Here is a 22,340-nt window from a genome sequence, read left to right on the forward strand (position 1 = left end):
ATACAATGAATGACTTTGCGGTCACTCACAGCGTGGATTGTTGCTGGCCACTGGGAGCTCCATGGCAGGCTTGCTGTCAATGTTGACAATATCATTCCACTGTATTGTTTCCACATTGCAAAGCTGCTGGTTCCCAAACTGCACACCTCCTTTAAGAATTTCTGCAAAATAAAACAGATGTGTGAATTCAATAGAAAAACACAATTTTATAACACACTAATATTTTTAAAGATACTGATTGAGTGGAAACTTCTGAAGGCTTGTAAAGAAAAAGTGTAAAGGCGCACGGACCTGTCAGGCTGGTCAGAAGAAGCTCAGTGGTGGCCTGACCTGTACCTTTCTTGAAATTCGCGAGCACGGCAAGAGCAAACTTCCTTTTAAAGAGGGAGTGACCTCGAATAATGCGCAGGTTCTCCAGGGGAATCCTGGACGCCGTGTTGAGCGCGATCAGGACATAACCGCCCACTTCTTCAATAGACTGTGGAAGGAACAAAAAAGCTGAATGTGTTGTAAACTGAATGTGCAAAAGAATAAAAACTAAACCTATGTGACATATCCACCTTATTACAATACGGTCATCCATCATTGACATGCATTTCAAATTATAACAAAATAATATGAAATGCTTAGAAGAATGCTATAACTGCATATTGCCACCTGTAAATCAAATATAAATGAACTCATTTGTGTCCTTCCAAAAAATATGTACAAGATGTTGCAGCTTTAGCTTTAACGTCCCTGCAGCCTGAGAGGCAAAACCCAGGGCGATAAATAAAATAAGAATAAAAAATCCCAGAAAGTGCTGGAAATCTCTTGTTAGCGCTTACTGCAGTGATTACCTTTACATTTGTGTCAGCATTTTGATCAACTCAGAGCTTAAGTTAGGAGCAAGCAGATTATTTAGAGTCAAGCTGAAAACGTAAAAGCGAGGAGGACAATAATGAAAAGTGAGGGATTCATGCCCCCTCCTCACTCGTGGAATTGGACCAAAACATGATGTCTTCTGGCTGCATGTAATTCTGCGTTTATGTGTGAAAGCTTGTACGCGAGTGTGTGTGGTCCGTCGTGAAATAGGTCAATCACTACGGACTCTCCGCTGATTTTAATGATCTGTATTGAAGCGATAAGAACAGCAGAGAGCCTATGAAGATCCAGGATAGATTGTCTGGCGAGGTTCAGACCACCAAAGTGATGACTTAAAAAAAAAACAACAGATAATGGGAACCTTCTCCCAATTGTTACGTGCATGTTTAGCCTCCACTGCTAACAGAGCGCAGTCTTTACCCTGAGGAAGGACAGGTCACGGTGCTCCTCCATGTGGGTGATCTCCAGGTTCTCCAGGATCACAGTGCAGTTGCTGTAGGTCTTCACCAAGTTCATATAGTGGTCCTCGCTGGTTCCCAGAAGGTTTAATTGGTTGTTGATGCCTTGGCATACTGCAGGGAAAGGCAAGAAAAAGAGAAATAAGGGGGAATTTCTGAGATTTATTTGAATGTAACTTAAAACACAAGATGCAAACTGGCTGTAAATCATCCACAATGTCACAAAAGCATTCATCCAAAGCCCACAGTGCTATCAGACAGAAACATCCATTGCTTATGTAACACACTGGCTCGATTTATGCCTTTCTGCGTGTGTGTGTGTCTCTGTTTGTGAATTTGATCTGGACAGTCATAACTTGGCCGGCTTTCATGTGAAAATACACGATCTACAATAGGAATCAAATCACAGCAACGAAGCGAATTCTGGCTCATGAGTCAAAGTGAGCTGGCTGTATTTACACTGGCAAAGGCCTGAATCTTTCCACTGCTATGCAGGCTAGTTAAAACAACCGCCGCGACCAGCGTCTCCAGGCCCATTGTGTCATTTCAGAGAAAAGATCTGGTGTCTCACAGATTCCGTGGGATTTGTGAGTGCATTTCTTTGAGGGAGGGGGGGCTTTAGCGCTCTAAATCTCATAATTAATAACCGTCTCAATGACGTCTGCCTTGTTTAAGCATATTCTCTTCCTGACATGACTAAATAACAACTTGGGGCTTAAATTAAATGCTGATCCGTGCAGTTTCTCGAGTTTTAAGTTGCAATAACAACAAAGCTACTGCTAGAGAGATTCACAGGGCTACAATTATGGGCTGATAATGTGGCTATCTGGTGTTTTGCAATAAACTGTTTGGATAAGGGCGGCAGCATTACTGATAAGTGCAGAAGACACAAGAGGATCTTTTTCTAATGAATGTAGTTTTAAAGGAAGAATGCATTTCTTAAGAAAGCCGGTCGTCTCCCCCTGAGCTGGTCAGACAGGTTCTGACTGGCATTGAGGAGGGAGTCAGCTGTGTTTAACACTGTGACAGCCCTCCGACACACAGCCAGGCAAACGCTCTGCACGCACAAATGATATGCACATAACTGTTTTTTTTTCTCTTTAAAGTCTTTATTTATGGTTTCACTTAAGCAAGAAGTTCAGAAAAACCAGAGATTCCTTTCCCGTTCATTAGAATTTACGGTGGCGTAACGTCTCTGGGGTCACATTCCACAACGTGTCTGCTCTTGACTGCGAAGGAAGCCAAAGTTTCACCACACCTTGCATGTAACAGTTAATATAACTGCATAGAGGCATTTCTGATTCGCCTGTTTGAAGGAAAAGACACAATATCATCTCTCATTTCAGTCAAACTAGCGACTGAAGCCTATATTTTGTCCTTTGTCTTCGTCCACTCCGCTTTTCACACATAGTTGTTTTGATTTGACGCAAACCAACGGCGGTTGGGCACCCAATCAGTGAGAATTAGGCGCGAACAGCTGTCTCCCACCCTCCCTCTTCCTCCTCCTCATTAGTTTGTCCCTGAGGGATCTCGCCAACGTGAACCCTGCAGTCCAGCAGCCTAACGCCCAGGCAACAGAGGCAGACCAGCGAAAGCAAGCTGACCATTTTAATTAGAGGAGCCATGCGAGATGTAATTAGCCCCCTAATTATTACTCAGACTGAGAAACCAAACTGTAATAAACAAAAAGGTTGTCATGACTGTGCAGCTGTGAATATGAATCAACCTGATTTGGATAACCAGAGTGACAGTTTGCTAATAGCTGATTATGGTTAATTAGTTTGTTGTTCTACTGTAGACAGTACATAGATGCACTGTATAACTCCCAGCTGCAAACATACAGCCTCCTTCCTGTCTAAATGTTTTGTGCAGTTAATATTTATGATGAGCAGTAAATGCTGTATGGAGCAGGTGACTAAAGGTTTAACAAACTTCCTGCACCGGAGACTCAGTCATGCGTGGCAAAGAGGGGGAAAAAAAAACACAACAACCTGCCGATTGCTCGAGCAATCAGCCATATAGCCACTGCAAACATTCGGCTCTGTCCAGTTGCAGGTTGGTGGGGAATGACCTGATATTCCACGACCATAAAATGACTTCCTCATCAGGCTGCAACACACGAGAAACAAACAAAGTCAGGCTGTAGCTACGTAGAAGTTACAACTCAACGATGGCCTCATAGTTCAACCGGGACTTTTATATTCCTTTAATGACGCAGCCTCCCACAAATTAAAGCGACTTTTATACAGTATCTGAGTTAGATGTGTCATAAAAGGTTTGCGCAACTAGCAAACAACCTTTCTGCTAGGAGATAGTTAGCGTGGACAGGCTGTGCAGATTTGTAAGTGCTGGGAGCCCTGTTCCATAGCAGGTGATTCACCACTTACTGTCTGCAAGGGTGGGGCCTGCAGTGACGTAACTGATACTGTGACAAAGACAAATTACCGATTGCTTCACTTCCTCCAGCTGTACTGTCATCACAAAATGTCCAAGAGGTAACTCTAGGTGCAAAGAGTGGTAGATCTGGTTTATCTCCAGCATTGCGTGCACATATGTGTGTGTGTGGATGTGGGTGTGTATTCTGGCATTGGAGTGTAATGCCGTGATGGGTACAAAACATTCCCTGGATTGCGCTGCGCTGATCAGCAGGCAGCCAGAGCTAGACAAAAGACTCGACGAACCCGATCATTAGTCATCTAAGCTTGTTGAAATGTGCGGCCACATATCACTCTTTCGATGTTTACTTGGGGACTTGCGCTGGAATTCAAGGGTGTGTGGTAGATATTCGTTTCTCGAGGCTACAGGATCTGTAGCCGGCGCATATTATGTGAGATAATTAGCTCATTGTTAAGGTCAGCGCTAAATATACTCTCATATAACTAAACAAACAAAGTAAATTCACGTGCTACTGTTACAGAGGCTGCAGGTCAAATCTGTGCTTTACCTGTTTGTCCCTCCGCTAGCTGGAAATAGAGGAATAATAGCTTAAATCTTACCATGTAATATTTGATAATGTATGTTTGTTTAACTGTTTATGTACAGTGCAAAATCACAGAAAAGCCTTAGAAAATACTGACATCCAACTAAAATTCTAAATTTGAATATTTAATTGAACGCATGACAGACAACAAACACTTTCTGTTATCACCATTTTTTTACGGGAAAATCTGTTGAAGTCCGACACACTTAAATCTCTGCGGTCATAATGTCTGGTGAAAATAATTCCTGAGTCAGATGTGGAAATAAATTTGGCTGTACACTCTGTTTTTACTGTTTCTCTGATGTCCGCCCTCTGTCTCGCTCCTCTCCAGAGGTGAATTAAAAGTTTATTACAACCAAACCGGAGTTGGTGCTGATTGTTGGAACACTGAAAGACAAACCAAGAAGGTTTTGGTGAGTTTTATTTTGTTTCTGTCGAGTTTGAATGTGTTTTCTGACGATAAAATTGCTGTTTCTGTAAATGGAGTCTGGTGGCTTTGGCGAGAGGGGAATAGTGGCTGTTTCTGGTTAAACAAAAAGGATCTTACTTTTTAACAAAAAGGTCCATCTCTGTAAGGATCCTTTCCATAATGTTTGTCAGACACTTAGAATAACAATCGGAGCCCGTCAGTGGCATAAACAAACACTTACATACGTACATTGACAGCGCGCAAACGCCTAGAGGGATTACATTTTGTGGCTGCCGGCTGCTAAATAGTGGAAAAACATCAGAAAACAGTGGTCTCCATTAGTTACTTGAACACAAAAACATGGGAAAATAGGGTGCATAAACACAGATAATATTTTACCGGAATTTCTCCCTTTCATCCGGGACATTGAACTCTTTCAAGTCACATGGACCAATTGGAAACTCACTTTGGTTGAGTGAACAAGAAATGTAGGTCAAGCTGAAACGAGCAAATATTTCAGCAGCATGGTATAGGTCATTATTTGTTTATGATACAAGCGATGGAAAATGTGTTAATTAATGAGCCATGGAGGTGCTGGTAGGCAGAGTTTGGATAAGACACAGCTAGTAGTTCCTCCCTGTTTCCAGTCTTTATGCTACGCTAACTGGCAGCCGCAGCCTTACATTTAAAGTAAAGATATGAGAGTGGTGTCGAACATTGAACTCTCTGCAAGACAGCGAATAAGCATATTTCCAACAATGTCTAACTTTATTGGAGCTTTCCAAAGGTAGCATTTGCTGAAGGGCTTTTGCATTGGATTACATACAGTATATGCAGCAGGTTATTAGGTCCAGCCCCTTTTTTCTTATTGAAGCAGTGTTGGCACAAAGTTGCAAAATGGAAACCTTCTCTTTAAACTTTGAAGCTGAAGAACTTCTTTGACAGAGGAAAAGGGAACAACTGAAGCGGGGTATAAAACCAAAGTCAAGGCAGACAAAATTTACAAACATTTGAGACACATTAACCAAACATGGTGAGATCAAATGTGCCAAAACCAACCAAAGGAAAAGGGTTAAAGTCTGCTATAAATTCCCTTTTGGAGGTCTCATTTACATGTTTGGATGAAACTCTGTATTTTTCTTGCCACGAGAGGAAACACTGAACGTCCACAAATGCAAACCGACCGTTCCAGGAACACGGCTTAGACTTCTCGAACCCATCTAATGGTTTCCTTTGCTGCACCGAGCCATCTACTATACATTTGAATCATGCTTTATATCTTTCTACAGACAACGAACATGGCCCTGCCGCGTCCTCTTCCTCTCAATTAATACCTGCAATGCAATTAAGCTGTGTCCAGAGTCTGATAATTAGATTATGTGAAAACTTAAACATAATTAATGGGAAGTGGCAATGCTAACTGATATGACATGACTTGCTCATTTCTCTCTCCAAGTCTGCAGCATTACGGCAAAGCATCTTACGTAACTCAATCTGTAGTGTGTTTCCCCGCTGATAACAATTAACTTATTTAGAGGTAAATTACGGTTAACCCGCTCTTACCTCTCTGCAGATGAACGGGAAACAAAAGAAACACATTATCTGCCTCAGTTTAAAGTTGGGGCTCGCTTTTGGTTGCGTTGACTCAAATTTCCAGACTTCCAGATTTCAGGGAAGCATAAATCTTTCAAAGCCCACTATCAGTGACCGGAGGGGAAAAAAGCCAGTTCCTTGATTCTCTCTGTGCCTTCAGCTCATACATCTCCTCTTATATTTTCTTCTGGCTAAGACAGAGAGAGATCAAATGTCATAAAAAGACTGAACCAGCAGCACAGGCAGAAACTGTGCATTCTTTGGTGGTGTACTATATTCGTAAACATACTATGTAGTTTAAATCCTGATATCCTGCCCTCTGTACAGGGGAAACACAATCTTCCTTTGCGTGGGAGATGCACCAATCCCTTAGAGAAAACATCTTGAGGGCCTCAGAAAAGAGAAAAAGGGGCCAGTGAGGATGAGAGGATACCCCCCCACTTTCCCTTCCGATCCCCAGTGAATGCAACAACACAAGTCCCTTTGACATCTCAGGAAGTTGATCTTTGCACAGGGTCGGTTCCAGACGCTGCCCTGCGATGCTAAAGCAGATGGTAGCTGATTGTCGTCTCCAGCGGAGGAGGATGCGCAGTGTGCAGTGTTAGGACGTAACATAATGTACTACTGGAGAGAAAGAGCACTGGTGGACAGGAAGAAGCAAAGAAACATTGCGGGTTAGCTAACCGGGACGTAGATGTGGGACAATGCAGCCGGCTGTGGGGGTCAAACTGTGGAAAACGGGGTGTGAAGCCTCACACTTGATGCATGAACATGGCTGACCTTTCCCTGAAGGCTAACAAAGGGGACGGCCAGCTGTAGAACACAAGCGAACGAGGCATCCAACTGAACACGTCAAGTCCTCTAAACAGTTCAACTACCGTGACTCTGCTCGCCGTGTTTGAGCGCAGTCAGAGAAGTTTAGTCTGTTGAAAGCTCGGCAAAGTGACCAAATAAAGACCAAAAAGGCGAATGTTTACTCTCCGCTCCTGAAGAGCACTCTTTACCAGTCAGTGAGACACTCCAGATACCTGTGGCTGGGCCCATCATAATGTTTACTCTCCACCTCAGCGTGAGGAAACCGTGAATTTAGGTTCTGCACAAACACAGGAATACAGTATGTATACTCACACTCCTGCACACTGTGATCAGCATTTCTAAGACCTTAGGGCACATAAATTAGTCCACTATAATGGCTCACTTGAGAACCAGAACCATTCAGACCTTCTGAGCAATGTAATTCTTACATTCTTGGGTTTAAATTAATATAGAGCTTAAAAATACAGTAGATCAATACAGTGAAGGTTAATGGGATTTTACTTGCTGCTAACAGAAAAAAAGAAAAATCACAGAAATAGTGTCCACGTTTCTCTGGATAATCTGCAGTTTTCATAAAAACAAATTATTCATAAAGAAGAAAGTAGTTCCAGTGAAAACCATTGAAGTCTGTGGACTACTCATGGTAACAGAGACATTGCAGTAATCAACACTTTTATATGAAGAATAAGGAAGAAAAAAATAAAATCACAAGGGGAAAGTGAGAAAACGTGTTAATTTTATAAAATAATTTGAGCCAACCCTTTAATTAAAAAAAAAAAAAATTCATTTAGTTACAGACTTACACAAGGATCTTTCATTGCATTCACGCTGGTTACTGTTTGAGCTACTGCTGTGAAGAATCAGCACACCGTACATTTATCTCAATAGTCAATGATGCATTTATTAGCCAGTAGAGATATTCACAACAAAAGAGATAAATAAACGAGAAATGGTAGAAGATGCATAAATTACTGAGCACCGAGTTGATTTATTGGAGTCAGTTGAACGCAGCTGCACTCGTATTACCCTCCAGCTGCGGCCACTATGCGAGGGGCCCAACGCGATGGCCCAAATAATCAAGCAATACAATCATTAGTCAGAAAATCCTCCCACATGCCCTGTTGGTAAGACCATTAGTCCTCCATAAAGGCACCAAACAATCCCACTCCTGTTACCCAAAACTCACACAAGCTCCATTAGCCCCAGCCCCATTGAAATTCCAATAATGCACCTCCTGAAATGTTCCAACATTGCCCATTTCCTCTTTAACGTCCAGACATTCTCCCTATTGAAGCCCATTCTGGCCAAGACAACACCCCCCCCCCCCCCCCTTTTTTCCTCTTTCTCCTTCCCTGTTAAAACCATACTCCTCTTCAATCCCACAGGAAGCACGAGAGGAAGACTGAAGAGGGAGTGGGCGGCAAACGCACTGCTGCTAACTCGCTGCTCAACCCCCCCCCCAAGCCTCCACCGACAGTTACTGAGCAATGCCTGGAAAAGAAAAGAGGAGCGGAGGAAGAGAGTCAGAGAAGAGAGAAAGAAAAACAACAACCACAAGCGAAGAAACCCACACATTTCACACATCATTCCAGCAGGAGAAAGCAGCTGTGACTCGGGAATCCCCTGTTGGTTTAAGCATTCCCGGCGCAGAGCGGCGGGCCCAGGTTGGAGCACATCAACTGGGAGGACAGATAACTCTCACTCACCGGACTCCTCTCCTCATCTAAACAAAGGCGATAGACGCTCTTTGAGGCGGCATTACTGCTCAAGGGTTTCTTATTTTTAGCCCGATTGCTGACAGGCTCATTTCTGTGTAGGTCTGACCGCTGTTTCGCAGCGTTGCCTGCCAACAACTCTGTTACTGCCTTAGTCATGACTCTAGCAACTCTAGCCCCGCTGGAGTCTTCACAGAGACCCCATAAAAGGAATATTCGACAAAAGCCCTGGGGTTTGCGTTAGTAAGCTTTACTCTGTTGCTCAGCCCTTACTCACCATTTCAACCTCTGCTTTGCACATCAGCAGGGCCTTAAATCCACTGATGAGTAGTTTCTTCCTCATCCACACTGGCTGAGGGCAAGAGTCAGGGACAAACGGAGCTCGGGGAATTAGTTTGTACAACCGAGGAGCTCTCATAATTTTCAACACTGCGAAAGGGTATTTTGTTACGTGTAGCGTTGTACTCGCCGAAAGCATGACCAATTTAATTTGCACAGGAAAGCTCGGAGGAATTTCACTACGTCTTCCTGGTGACACATCAAACTGAAATGTCTGAAATGCAGCTGGGGGGCCACAGCCAAGCACTTGGGGCCCGAGAGTGCTCGGTTATAATCTTCAGAGTATCTTCAAAACAACTCTGTGTCCGCTGAAACGGTGTGAACAACAACGACTGACAGAAAATGGTGCTAGTTTTTCATCAAACACCTCTCCCACCAGCCCACGGCTCAGATTTCCTCCATTGTTAACGCGCGGGGCGTTATCCTGTTCCTGACCAAAAAAAAAGAAAACACAGCACATCACACATGGTTAACAAAGCTCCGAAACAATGCGCTAGCTTGTTTAAGATGATTATGACTGAGGAGGGCGGTTGTTTCAAGGCCGCCCCCTCACTGCAGAGACACAGAGGGGCTTTTGCACAACCTAAGGCCTGGCTGCTTTGCATCAGTCATCAAAGGCATCAGACTTGGCAGGCTAGACCCTTTTCTCGCTATCAGCTACACCGCTGAACACAAGGACCCTGGCTCAGAATCACTGTGCATGAAACACACGCTACGAACTCTCATGGCTACTTCAGAGAGTGGACAACTAGCACATGAGCCAGGGTACAAAACATTTCCAACATAATGGTTATCCAGTGTCCAACCCAGGAAAAAAAATAAGAGAAATATCGTCTTCTTTCCTCTCATTACAGACAGAAAATACAACCAACGTTAATGGAATAATTACCTTAACACTGCGGTGAGACACGTGGTTTATATTAGACATGTGCAGCCATTACATGCAGAGATGCAATGGTTGGTCGCCAACTACTTTGATAATCGATTGATCGTTTCAGTCATTTTTTTCAAGCAAAAATGCCACATTCGCTGGTTCCAGCTTCTTGAACGTCAGGATTTGCTGCTTTTCTTTGTCATTAATGATAGTAAATGAAGAGTCTTCGGGTTACGGACTGATGAAGAGCATTTTTCACATTTTCTTGACATTTTATAGACTGAATGATTAATGATTAATCAAAAGTAATCTGCAGATGAATCAGTAATGAAAATAATTGTTAGTTGCAACCCTATGTTTGACCTTGGAAACAGTAGTTGTCAAAAAAAATCTCATCACAAGGTCTGTTTGGAAGTTGTTCTAGAGCTTTTTGATCCTATCCAACAATCTTACTCTCCTTGTGAGTGTTTTGTCAAAGCCAAGAATAAACTTTTAAGCCAAAAGCGGAAAAGTCCTTAAAGTTCTCAAAAAAAATTAAACTTGGGCAACATTTCCCGAGAGAGATTGTGTGATACAGTTGAAAGCTACTAATTGGACCTTGTGGTGATGATATCATACAATCTTAATGTCTCGTGGTGAGTTTGTTTTGTCTCCTCTTGCTTCCATGGTCGCAAATAAACTTTCATCTCCAACTCTTATGCCAACATCGACAAGAGGTCCTCAAAGTTCCCCAAAAAATGGAAAAGGGGGACATCTACCATTCCTGACATTCATGAGAACAAAGCAAACTCCACTTGTTGATGAAGACTGTGCAACAATGAAAAGCTCCAGACCAGCTCCTAAATGGACGTCATGGGGAGAAGTGCTGTCAGTTCCAAACAGCTCAGCAGATGTAACAATGTTTCCAGCTCCAAATCCTGGATCTAATTTCGGATGTTTTTCAATTGACCAACAGGTGCCAAGCATTTATAACCCAGGATAAATCTTGGACAGTTCAGATCGCTTAATTTCCTGGAAGCATAAGAAATAATCGCGTAAAAAGTGTCCAAAATGCTGCCTTACCAAGCCAGAATAATAACAAGAAGAAAATGAGAAGACAATTTCCTCTGTCTAACATGCATATTTCAAATGCCTTCCTCCTGCTAGACTGTTTAAAGAAGTAAAGTTCAGTGGGTTGTTTACACGTCCTTTGACCCAAAAACCCAATTAGATTCTGAGTATCTGAATCTCTTGGTAATCGTATGGGTGCCTGATTATTGGAATAATACCAGGATAAAAACGAAACAAGTGGATTCATATTAAAAAAAAAAAATTCAGACTGCCTTCTAATCAGATCAGGAGGAGGTTGCTGTTGTCGTGGATATACCGCAGGTCCAGAGGGCTAATCCTTCCTGCCTGGCACAAGGCCAACTATGCACTCCAGGGTACTTTCACCAGGGAGCCCATTCTCCATCTACAGTAGCTACACAGCTATCAAGCTGAAGTGGTATGTTATGAAAATGAAAGGAAAGCAATTGATATTGATCAATTATCAGTGGTGTGGGGGTGTAATATGATGCAGGGCATGGGAATAAACTCACAATATATGGCCTTCACAATGGTTTATTGGGCAATCTTGCAAGAGGGTCAGTTCCACCTTTTTATGGATGGAAACATTGCAAGTGAAGCAAACAGAATTCTTTCTTTTTTACAGGCCTCTGGCTTCAATTATGAAAACATGTGGTAATGAAGATGTTGTGCTCACAGTCCCACCAGGAAATTAATTCTGAGCTCAATGAAGCATTGGTATTGTTGAAACTTACCAAGCAATTAGAAAAGGTACTACAGAAGGCCTGTTGTGTTTAGAGCACATTATGTTTTAGTGCTCCGGGAGTTAAACAAATCACAGATCGACTCTGTAGCCTCGCCTCACCTCCACTACAATATTATGAACAATGCTGTCATCTCATATATACAAGGCTGGGATGAAACACGGTTATGATGCGCACAAAATCCCTGAGAGGTGATATTGGCTTGTAACGTACTGGATCCATGGCGGGAGAAGGGCAACGATACACTGCGAGACTATCATCATTGTTGTCATAATTCAGACAGAGCTATGTTGTGAGGAGGGATGTCTGTTGTTTGCTTGCCAGATTTATGCTTGACTGGTCTATGAGGCGATTACTCATTCATGTCCTTTTGTTGCAGAGTTCTTGCAGCTTTGAGGACAACCTTTAAGCAGATAAAAAATACCCGATCGAACACTTTTTAGCCACACTAGTGGCATGACTGTAGGGGTGGCAATGTTTGTTGGTTGGTTGCCCATGTAGTTGTCCAGAGTGAAATATCTCAACAGCCATTGGATGGATTGCAACAGAATTTGTTGCAGACATCCGTGGTGTCTAGAAGATGAATCAGGTCAAAGTGTTCATTGATGCATTAAAATATTTCAACATCTACTGGTTGGACTGGAACAAAGGTTTATACTGATGTTCATGGTTCCCAGAGGGTCAATCCCAGTGTCTTTAGTCATTTCTCAACTTTTCCTCTAGTGCCACCGTGAGACTGACATTCACGGTTTTGTGTGAAATGTCTCTACAACTTTTGGAAAGACTGCTGTGACACTTGGAGACATCCATGTTCCCCTCAAGATGAGGTGTGAAATTAGTTGTTGTGAATTCTCAAGTTTTCATCTAAATTTCATTCGTCAAAAATGTTACTTCACGCAAATTAATACCATTATCCCTGCTAGCATTCAGCATGCTAGCATTGTCATTGAGATGTCATTTTAGCACATTTATATTAGCATTTAGCTCAAAGAATTGCTGTGCCTATGTGCAGCCTAACAGAGCCACTAGCATAGGATATCAAGGCAAAAGCCATTTTTCTCTATTGATGTCTGTATGTAGGATAAGATGCCCCGCTCCAACATAACGTTCTGGCACAGTTAAATGGACTCACTCGCCCTAACAGCCTCCACAACTTTTCACTAACAGGGATTCCTTTCTCCTCACTGTTGACACAGGGCTGTAAAGTCATGTCTACATGGCAAGTTAAGGTCAAGGAAGACAGATAAGCCTGTGTCAAAGAAGACAACAAAGTCCTGAATAAAGAGCCTTTTGTCCAAAGACTTAGGGTTTCTGCGGGGAAGGAGACATTCATTCAAGCTTGGTCTGCACATGAACCGCAGGGGCTGGGTGAGAATTAATTCATCTCATGCACTTTCCTTTTTCTTGTGTACGTTTCTCAGTCATGCGTGCGCCCTCATTATCCTATTTGGATCCCTGCCAGCACCACCCACTATGTACTGTATATGGGCTAATTTTCAGCCTGATTGAAATGTTTTGAAGGAGACAGCCCTGTTAAGGAGACTAAGAAAGCACACCACACAAGACACACAAGCTTAGCACTCTGCAACTTGTCAATGCCCAGCCCGTTCGGAGACGTGACAGAGGGTCTAGACGAGGAGAAACCTGGAGGCAATACAGGTATCAGTTAACATGTCTGTAGATGTTTACTTTGCATGTGAGAAAGTCTGCTCTGTGAAGCAAGTTTCCTATTTTCCTATGCACCTACAGGACAAATCAATTCAGCATGTTAATAAAGGATTTTTCACTTGATGTTGGCAGCTGTGCAGCTGAAAGCAAGATAAACGTGATAACACCAGTGAGGCTGTTTGTCTTTTCCTTGCAGAGGATACAAGGCAGAGTCCACAATGAACGAATGAGGCAAGGCCCCCTGTTTCTATTTGACTAGTTATTACTCGCCACTACTAGCTACCTTTTCAATAAATACTGGAAAGTTACATACTGTAGGCCTTGACTGGCGCTCCACCACGCCCTTGCAATGAAGCATGTAATGCCTTAATCACAACGTCAAAGAAAACACGCTTTTTCATGGGTAGTCGAGCAATGAAAACTATCAGACAAGCCTGTTCAAGATTCCCTTGAAAGGCATAAATAATTATGATCTCTACTGATGTAGTTTTTTTTTAAAGTAAGCATGTTCACCCTCATCTTGAGTGAAGGAGTCAGTTGCAGAAAGCAGAACAACTTCATGCCAGTGTCACATGTTTTCTATTGTTTACAGGTGTGAGTGTGGAAAAAGCTAAACCTTCAAGCAGTTATAGACTCGTCCAGAGCCAATGCAAACTAATGGAAAATAGCCTAATCCCTCAGGTAATGCTGTTAAAGAGCTCCAACATCCTTTTAATCAGGATGTGGGGCAGGAAGCCCCCTCCCCCTATTTATACTGCAAAGGGGATTACAAATTAAACATCCTGGATGTCCGTCCCGATTGTTTTTGACGAATGCAGGAATTCATTTACAAAAATTGGGTAAATTAACAATAATGTGGCACAAGGTCCAAACCACTAACAGTGAGTCACAGCTTAAAATGCACCATTTAGTTTACTAGGCCAATGGACCACACAGGAAGAGGCTAAATGCTATGAGGGAAGCGAGTTTAGAGATCAGCCAACACCCTTCAACCACTGCTTTCTTCTGGAATACTCCGAGATGGAGATTTGTTTGTGAAGCTATTGTTCCCTTCCCTGTAGGGGATTCCTCTTTTGGGCGAGCACTGTTTGAAACCCTGCTCCACAAAATGACCCTCAGGTCATCGGAGAAGATGCCACACCTACAGCAGGTCTAAGGGCGAGGGAGTCAAAGCGAGGCACCAGCAGATAGACAGAACAGCTCGGGGCCTCTTTGATGAGGGATTAAGCGAGGGCACGAACACCAAAGTCAAAGATCTCACCCCGTCCTTCTCGTGTTTGTTTGTGCATCCTCAACTTTCTTGTTTTCCTCCCCTTGCTGCGATTCCTCCTTTAATCCGTGTGCCACCCCTGTCCATCTCTTTGACATCTCTTACATTTGCATTGTGACACGGAGATCCATAGAGCTCGGCGCTGAATACAAATACGCCCACTTATTTATGTGTGAGGAAAAAAAGGCCTCAGACTATGCCTGTTCTCTGTCCTCCTGAACTGAACCGCTGCAAAATTCTCTTGGGCGTGTTGGAGCGACGGTTTTCATCCAAGCTGAAAGCCTCCAGGATGGAAACATGTTCGGTGCCCAATTTCCATCTTTACCTTCACTACTGGAGCTGACTTACTGTTTCAGCAGTTCCAGGGCACTTTCAAAAGCTGCTTTGTCAAACACATGAAAAACACGAAATTCATTCACAGCAGATATTAATTGGTAAGAAATGTTTCAGTTGCTGCAGCTGGCGTCTGGGTGTGTGTCGTGCGCTGGCAAACATAAACCAGCAAACCAAAATTTCAGCAGTCTTTTCTTTGAACCAGAAATTGAGCTAAAAGTAAGTCATGCATTTGTTCTGATGCTATTTACCAAGCCAGTGTGAACTTCAAATACTAGTATGCAGATGTACATACTGCAAACATACAGTCCACACAGATAAATATTCATCTTTTTTATTATTAAATAAACATTTTTGTGAGGATGTTTAACATACTGTGTCCAATATTTTTCTTTTAAAACACCAAATGCTGATTATAATACACATTTCTGTTCTGGTCTTGGTATTAATGCAGCTGGAAGTTAGGGTATGCCAACTGTATCTTAAAACAAAAGTTAAAGGTCCAGTGTGTAAGATTTAGGGGGATCTGTTACCTGTACCTTACAATGAGCTCTTTATATCTACAGACGGAGCGGGTCCTTTTCCATGGAGGCCGCCACGCTGGTTCTAGCTGGTCTCACCGCTAGACGCCACTAAATCCTGCACGTTGGCCCTTTAATTCAGGCTTCAAATAACAATCAGTTAATCTGCAGATTATTTTCTTGATTGATTGTTTGGTCAATAAAATGTCAGAAAAAAAGATAAATTCCTGTTACCATTTTCTGAAGGCCACAGACTGTTTTGTCCAACCAACAGTCCAAAACCCAAATATATCTATCAGCTATCACATAGAGCAAAGAGATGAAGCAAATCCTCAAAACTAAGAAGCTGGAATATTTCGGATTTGTGTGTTTATCAAAATAGTTTCAGACTGTTTTTTTGACAGTTATATGAAGAGACACTCATAGAAATATGTAATAATATATTATGCAACACTAATAAAATAGCATTATCAGTGAGTGCTGTTTTTCCAAAGACAAGGTCATTTTATTAGTCAAATACTGTCTTAAAACATCACTCCGAAAGGCAAACGAATTAAAATCATACAAGATTATGAGCACTCCTCAACACTCCCTCAGTTAGATATGCTGGTGGAGATAAACATACATTGGCAGGTTTAATAACTCAATCACTCAACTGGAGCCGTGGCCTCTTTTCCGTTTTAACACAACACTGCACCTGATGAGATGGGAAGATAGCAGAGGGCCTTTTTTCCAACCTGAATTCCTGGGTCTCTTTCCACCGGAGACTCCACGCACGGCCCGTGGATCATGGAAAGGCCATAAATGCAGCGGATCACTTTGTTACCATGTACAAACAAAGGAAGCAAATCAGTTCAATCAGTAACCACATTCGCTCACGTATTCCATGCCGGGTCCTCGGTGGATGTATACAAACTGCAGAATGGATTTTAGTAGCTGCAGCTACAACACAATAAACACTGGCTTACTTTCAGTGAGAGGCCAAAAGAAGAGCTTTCAGTAATTAAAATCAGAGATGCAGCAGGCAGAATTCCTTAACTTATTAAATGTTACTGCCAGAGATGAAAGAAATACATAAAACTTTACTGCATGTGGTTTGTTTAGACTGAAAAACAGCATGACCCGAAACGTAATTAATGGTCATAGAGCTGCAGTGCTGCTTGATTTTTAGGGCTACATGATGGATTTATTATATTCAGGTGTGTCTTAACGCTTAAAAGCATGAAGAAGAACAAAAGTTGCTTTACTTCTGTGTTCCCTCTTGATGACATACACGTCTAGCCTTGGGTGAGTCTGCGGCCACGCCACAGATCTCGTTTGCTCTACAAAAGTATCAGCGCTGCCAGATAACCTGCCCTCTACAGAGGCACCATTGTCCCAGAGTGAAACCAAAATCCTGCACCTCACCAGCAGCTCTCTCTCTAAAATCTCTACCACTCAGACATGCTGCAGTTTATCAAAGCTGGGAGGGAGGGCGGCAAGACATTATCCTCCAGCTCCCACGGCCCAAACCAAAAAGCCATGCTTCCAGCAATGGCTGCAGCAGATGAAAGTCTGGGAAGGTCGTCAGAGGAAGAGCAAGACACAGCAGAGGCGATAGTAGCACGAGGGCCACTCTGGACCCTAAAACAGGAGATTCTAGGATTACACGGGATCATAACCTATATTTCACTGCCGACATCCATCTAATCCCAGAGAGTGGGCTCTAATGAAAAGAAAAGGCACGGTTTCTGAAAGCGATGGGAAAAAAAACAGATGACTGATTAAGGGAAGCTGGCTTGTTAGATCCCAACACAACGCAGAGGGGAAAGCGCTTACTCAGGATGCTGAAACGCACTGCAGGGGTGAAATTTTGTCATGATTCAGCTCAACTTTTGCAGGTGTGCAAGCACATTGAGATGCAGAAATGATAGAGCTGGACTTCACCTCCATGTATTATCTTTCAATCTCATTCTGTCTAGAACCTGAATAACCCATTAGCTCTGAAAAAGCATATTATATATAAGCCGGTTATCCTGTGCTCAAAGCAGGCCGGGGAGCCTCGCGTTAGGGATTAAGGGTTTAGCCATTGACATGCCCCTGAAATTAGTTTGATCTTTCACAGGTTAACTCACAGCCCAGTTAGAGGCAGATTCACCTCCTGTCTGTGCATTGGCAGCTTGGAAAAGCACCATTCAACACAGAAAAGGTAGAAATATTTTACTGTGCAATAAAAAATGCAATCATCACCTCAACAGTACAACTCCAGCCACAAGCAGAAGGAGTCCAATTGATTCCGAGGCCGTTTAGCATTTCATCTGGGAAATAAATCACCAGTTATTACTCGCGGTCGGCTGCTGGGTGAAGCTGTGGGCATTATTTACAACCTCCCCACAGATGATGGCAGTTAATAAACTGAGCATGCCAGCGTGCAGGACGAGGAGCTTCTCTATTATTCAGCAAATCCTGCCTGAGTCCCACAGAAGCCATCACACCCTGGCAGGCTGTCGCTGAGCGGCGGACTGACAGGTGGGCTTCCTGTGGGAGAGGCCGCTCAGGCGCATCATCAAATCTCCAGTTCATTTCCAAAAACATCTTCCCCAGGACTGAAACTAGCAGTGGGCTAAATGACCACCTGGTGAAAAGCTGTTTATTTCCAAAGTACAATTATCTTTAAATTTGACATTTTTTTCTTTATATTTTGTTAAGGTTAAAAAGAAAGACACCACCCTCCAAAAGTCTTTAAATCATTCTTACCGCAGACCTGTGCACACTGTTTCAACATGTGGAGAAATCCAAGCTTAGCAGACTCTGCCTTGCCTAGTTACAGTTGCTAAGCTACGATTGGACAATTGCTGTTGAGAGGAGGGGTTAAGCAAACTGTCAATTAGCGTGTGCTAACGTGTGTACGTACTTCCCTACACTAATAGTTTTCTAACGCCATCTGTGATTAGGTGAGTAATGAGGCAATCTCCTCACCTCATTGGTCTGTGTATGATGAGAACCAGTTTTCAGGACGTCCCTGCAGAGCGCTCGGAACAATGTGCTCCAAGTGTTATTTTTTCACCCGTGATCTCCATCACCTTCAAGTTTTTCTCAACTTGAAAATCTTTTGGCACTTCTTGGTGTAAACAGCTGACCAGATGTTCCCTCTTGCCTCCTAGCAACACAAACACTTTCAGGTCTAACAGACTCCACTAATATAGATAGAAGAGTCATTTTGCCCCAGTTTGGTGATTTTTGAAATAAGTCGAAGGATTACACGCTCCTTTGTGGGCTGAGAAAATTATCCTTCTTCTTCAGGCTTGTAAAACCCTTCCAAACCCCTTTGGATTATCTTAGAAATGCATTGTCACTAAGCTTAGATCAAGACTGCGTCTCTTTCTTTTTTGTTTTGACATTTTGGAGATACTTGGTTTGCAATGGAGAGCAATGTTAAATTACAGTACCTTATCTGTTTTACTATTTTACTTACTTACATTTTTTTTAGAAAGAACAGAAATCCTTAATTATCTCCTAATTTGTGTGGACTTGCAGACACACAGGCAGGTTCAGCCAGCTTCAGTAATCCTTCATCATTCTGCCAGACAGGAAAATAACACCACTGATTTTCAAAAGAAAAGTTGGCTAATGTCTATTTGGCCAATATTCCCAAATCCAGCCTGAAATCACATACAGGTATTGCTGTATTTGTGCAGATATGGATCCAAATCTCTCCAAGATATGATCGGCCCACCAGTAACATCCCACAGAGAGCTGAACTGAAACCAACATCTGGGTTATGATGCAGAAGTGAGAAAAACCCCACTCAAAATCCCTTTGACAACCCTGATAACTAAAAATCCAGCCTTGGAGCAGACTTTCTCAGTGGTGTGCTGTGTAGCTTGCCTCATATGTCCAGATAATTCTAATATTCTAATATTGCTGTGCACTCAGTACTTCTGGGTTTTTTTTAAGCATCCTTTGACAAACATTATGACAAACTGAGGCCGAAACTTCTGCAGGTTAAACAAAGTATTTCAAGCAGTCAATATGTAGTTATTTAGGTTTTATTCTGAGTTAATTGATAAGCCAACTGCAAACTGGATGGCGCAAACCCAGGAACACCCTCCTGCTAGCACAGATCCAAGCAGTTTGCCATTTGGCTTTTTTGCAGTTTGGAGTTTCGACGGCATAAGAAAGCAACTGGACATCTTGTTCACATCAAGTTTAACAATCACTGGACACTGTGTGCTAGGAAAGCACAGCGTGCCACATCGAAACATCTGTCTTAGCCTCTGGCCAAAAGCAAACAACAACAACAACAACTAAAACTGTCAGACCATATGGCAGAGCTCGCCTTTCCTAGTAAATGGAAATTGGATCAGTCGCAAAAAAATGAACAGTAATTAAACCGCATTGTGCTGCATACCATAATTATCATTACAGCTGCTCATTTCTAATCTTCCTTGGTCTTAATAAAATACTAAAATCCTTATTTACTGTGGGAGACCTGCTGCTGCGTGAAATGTGCGCCGTCTAGTTTGTTTAGAAGCCCAGAAATATTTAGGGACTCTTGTCTTTTTGGCTCACAAACACTTTTGATTTGTTATGGTTCTCCGAAAAGCGGCACTGGTTGTTACTCGCTGGAGCAGACAGGAAAGATGCAACTTTCACGTGCGCCGCTGGCACTGAGCACACTGCGCTTATCTGCTTATAAGGAGGAACAGCAGCGCAATGAGCGTGGACAATGATGATTCATGAGAAGAGGAAGCTGAAGTCATTAGGGAGTAAAGTGATACTTCTGGTCACTTTCTCCCCTGACATCTGGTCTGAGTCACTCAGACTACATGTGGAATATATTTCAGTATTTTTGACACGTTTAATCTTACGCTGACATCTAATTGCAGGATCTTCCCTGTGCTTATTCTATCATCTGTGTCAAATATCGCCTTGTGAGGCGTTCATCTAGTGGCTGAAATCCCAGATATGGAAAGAGAAAGACATCATTTGTGAAAGAATGCATTGGAATAACAGTCAAAACACTGCCATGTCATTAAAAAAATGAGATGTCTGTGACCTTTACTTCAGGGCCAAAGAGAAGCATTAAACACAAGCAGAAACCAAGAAACCTGCTCCTGCTACTTATCAGCCCCACTCCACACTCTCCACGCTCTCTGCTTCATATCATTTGCGCAAGTGGCATCAAGTGACTGTCTTCACAATTTGATCTAATTTCCTTTGAGGGCCAGATGCAAACTGGGAACATGCACCAGCTTTTATTATTATGCTCTGAACACAAATAACAACAACAGCCCAGTGGGCAACAAAGCCTCAAACTCAAACGATGTCAGTGATGGATAGAAGGTTTAGTGTATGAGAAATAGTGGATAAAAGCATCAGATGAGCTTTTGGTGTTTCAAGGTGACAGCATCGTCCTGATTTTAATTCTAAATTTACCTACAAATGGGTCAAACATTGCGCAAAGCACCAAGACAAAATGCTCACAATACACTGCTCACAAAACATCAAAATCAAATAAAATGGGACGAAAGAAACATTAAGGGACTTCAAAGTGAAGCAAATTGCGTGATCCACATCCCCTCCCTGCAGCATCATCATCATCATCATCACAGCGGGGCAGATTTGCGTACTTTGGGTCATCGTCATTTCATACGGGATGTGGCGTTTTTTGCGTAATTAACCAATTAACCTCAACTTTTCCGTAACTTTTACGCGACTGTACTCATGGTAAAACTAAAACTATCCCGCACTCACACTGAACGCCAGACTTTATTGGAGCTTTTACCAGGTCACACAGACTGAACGCGGAGCCTGTGAGAAACTTTTCTCCCACGCTGGGTCGAGTTTCCCTGCGGCTCCCGGAGCGCTCTGAGATTTTCTCCGAGATTTATGGAGGCGTGAGACGGGGAAAGGGGAAAGAAAGCCCGCCGAGCGTTACCCCCGAGCCACGTACGTGTTGTAATCGCTCCCTGACATACCTTTCCTTTCCGCCAGAACGCAGCAGCACAGACAGAGCAGAGAGGTGAGACCGATCCGCTCCAGAAAACGGGTTGCCATCGTGTTTTTGGAAGCTCCTGGCGAGAAGGTGTCATTCCATGCCAACCACGCGCGGTATTCCGGCCTCTCGACGGTTCTGGATCCCTGGGTCTTTCTCGTCAACTGGGAGACTTTTTCCTTCTCTGGGAAACTTTGACAGCTCCTCCTCCTCGAAGATATCTCCAGCAGTCCGAGCTCGTGGAGCGCGAGGACACACCACTGGCTGCTCTGACGTCAGCAAGAGGAAGGACAGATGCGCCTCGGAGCGCTCAGGTAGAGGCAGGGCGAGCAGTTTGCTCTCTTTTTTTTCAGAAAAAAATAATTGTGCACACTGTTAAATGGTAATTTTTTTAGGGAAACGGTTTGCAGTGTGGAAAAGTACACATCATTTGTTGACCCCCACCTCCACAGGTATACCCTCGAGCTGCTCCCCTCAGTGACGCAGTGATTGATGAAAAGCTGCCTAAACTTCCTACAGTAAACAAAAAGCAGAAAGGGCTGGATTTATGGTCTGCCTCCTTAAAACCATTCAATCTAGATACAGGAAGCCGAGTGAAGGAAGAGATGGAAAAGGCAGATGACCCAGATAAACTTTACCCAACTTTTCTTATCTGCAGAAAATATTTTTGTGTTTGTTTGCTTTTAAAAGATGAGATTCATTCATTCTGGTG

General features: G+C 42.9%; 1 protein-coding gene across 1 annotated transcript in view; it reads right to left on the reverse strand.

Annotated features, from left to right (window-relative positions):
* egfra (epidermal growth factor receptor a (erythroblastic leukemia viral (v-erb-b) oncogene homolog, avian)) overlaps positions 1-21,838 on the reverse strand; it is a 40,182-nt gene extending 18,344 nt beyond the window's left edge. Inside the window, exons 1-4 of the mRNA XM_041949614.1 lie at positions 21,612-21,838; positions 1,285-1,436; positions 292-478; positions 30-161 (exon numbers count right to left, since the gene is read on the reverse strand). Coding sequence (XP_041805548.1) covers positions 30-161; positions 292-478; positions 1,285-1,436; positions 21,612-21,690 — 550 coding nt within the window. The 5' untranslated portion in view covers positions 21,691-21,838. The remainder of the gene's footprint in view (positions 1-29; positions 162-291; positions 479-1,284; positions 1,437-21,611) is intronic.
* Between the last annotated feature and the right edge of the window lie 502 nt (positions 21,839-22,340).

This window comes from Chelmon rostratus, chromosome 12 (assembly GCF_017976325.1).
Source record: "Chelmon rostratus isolate fCheRos1 chromosome 12, fCheRos1.pri, whole genome shotgun sequence".
NCBI lineage: Eukaryota > Metazoa > Chordata > Actinopteri > Chaetodontiformes > Chaetodontidae > Chelmon > Chelmon rostratus.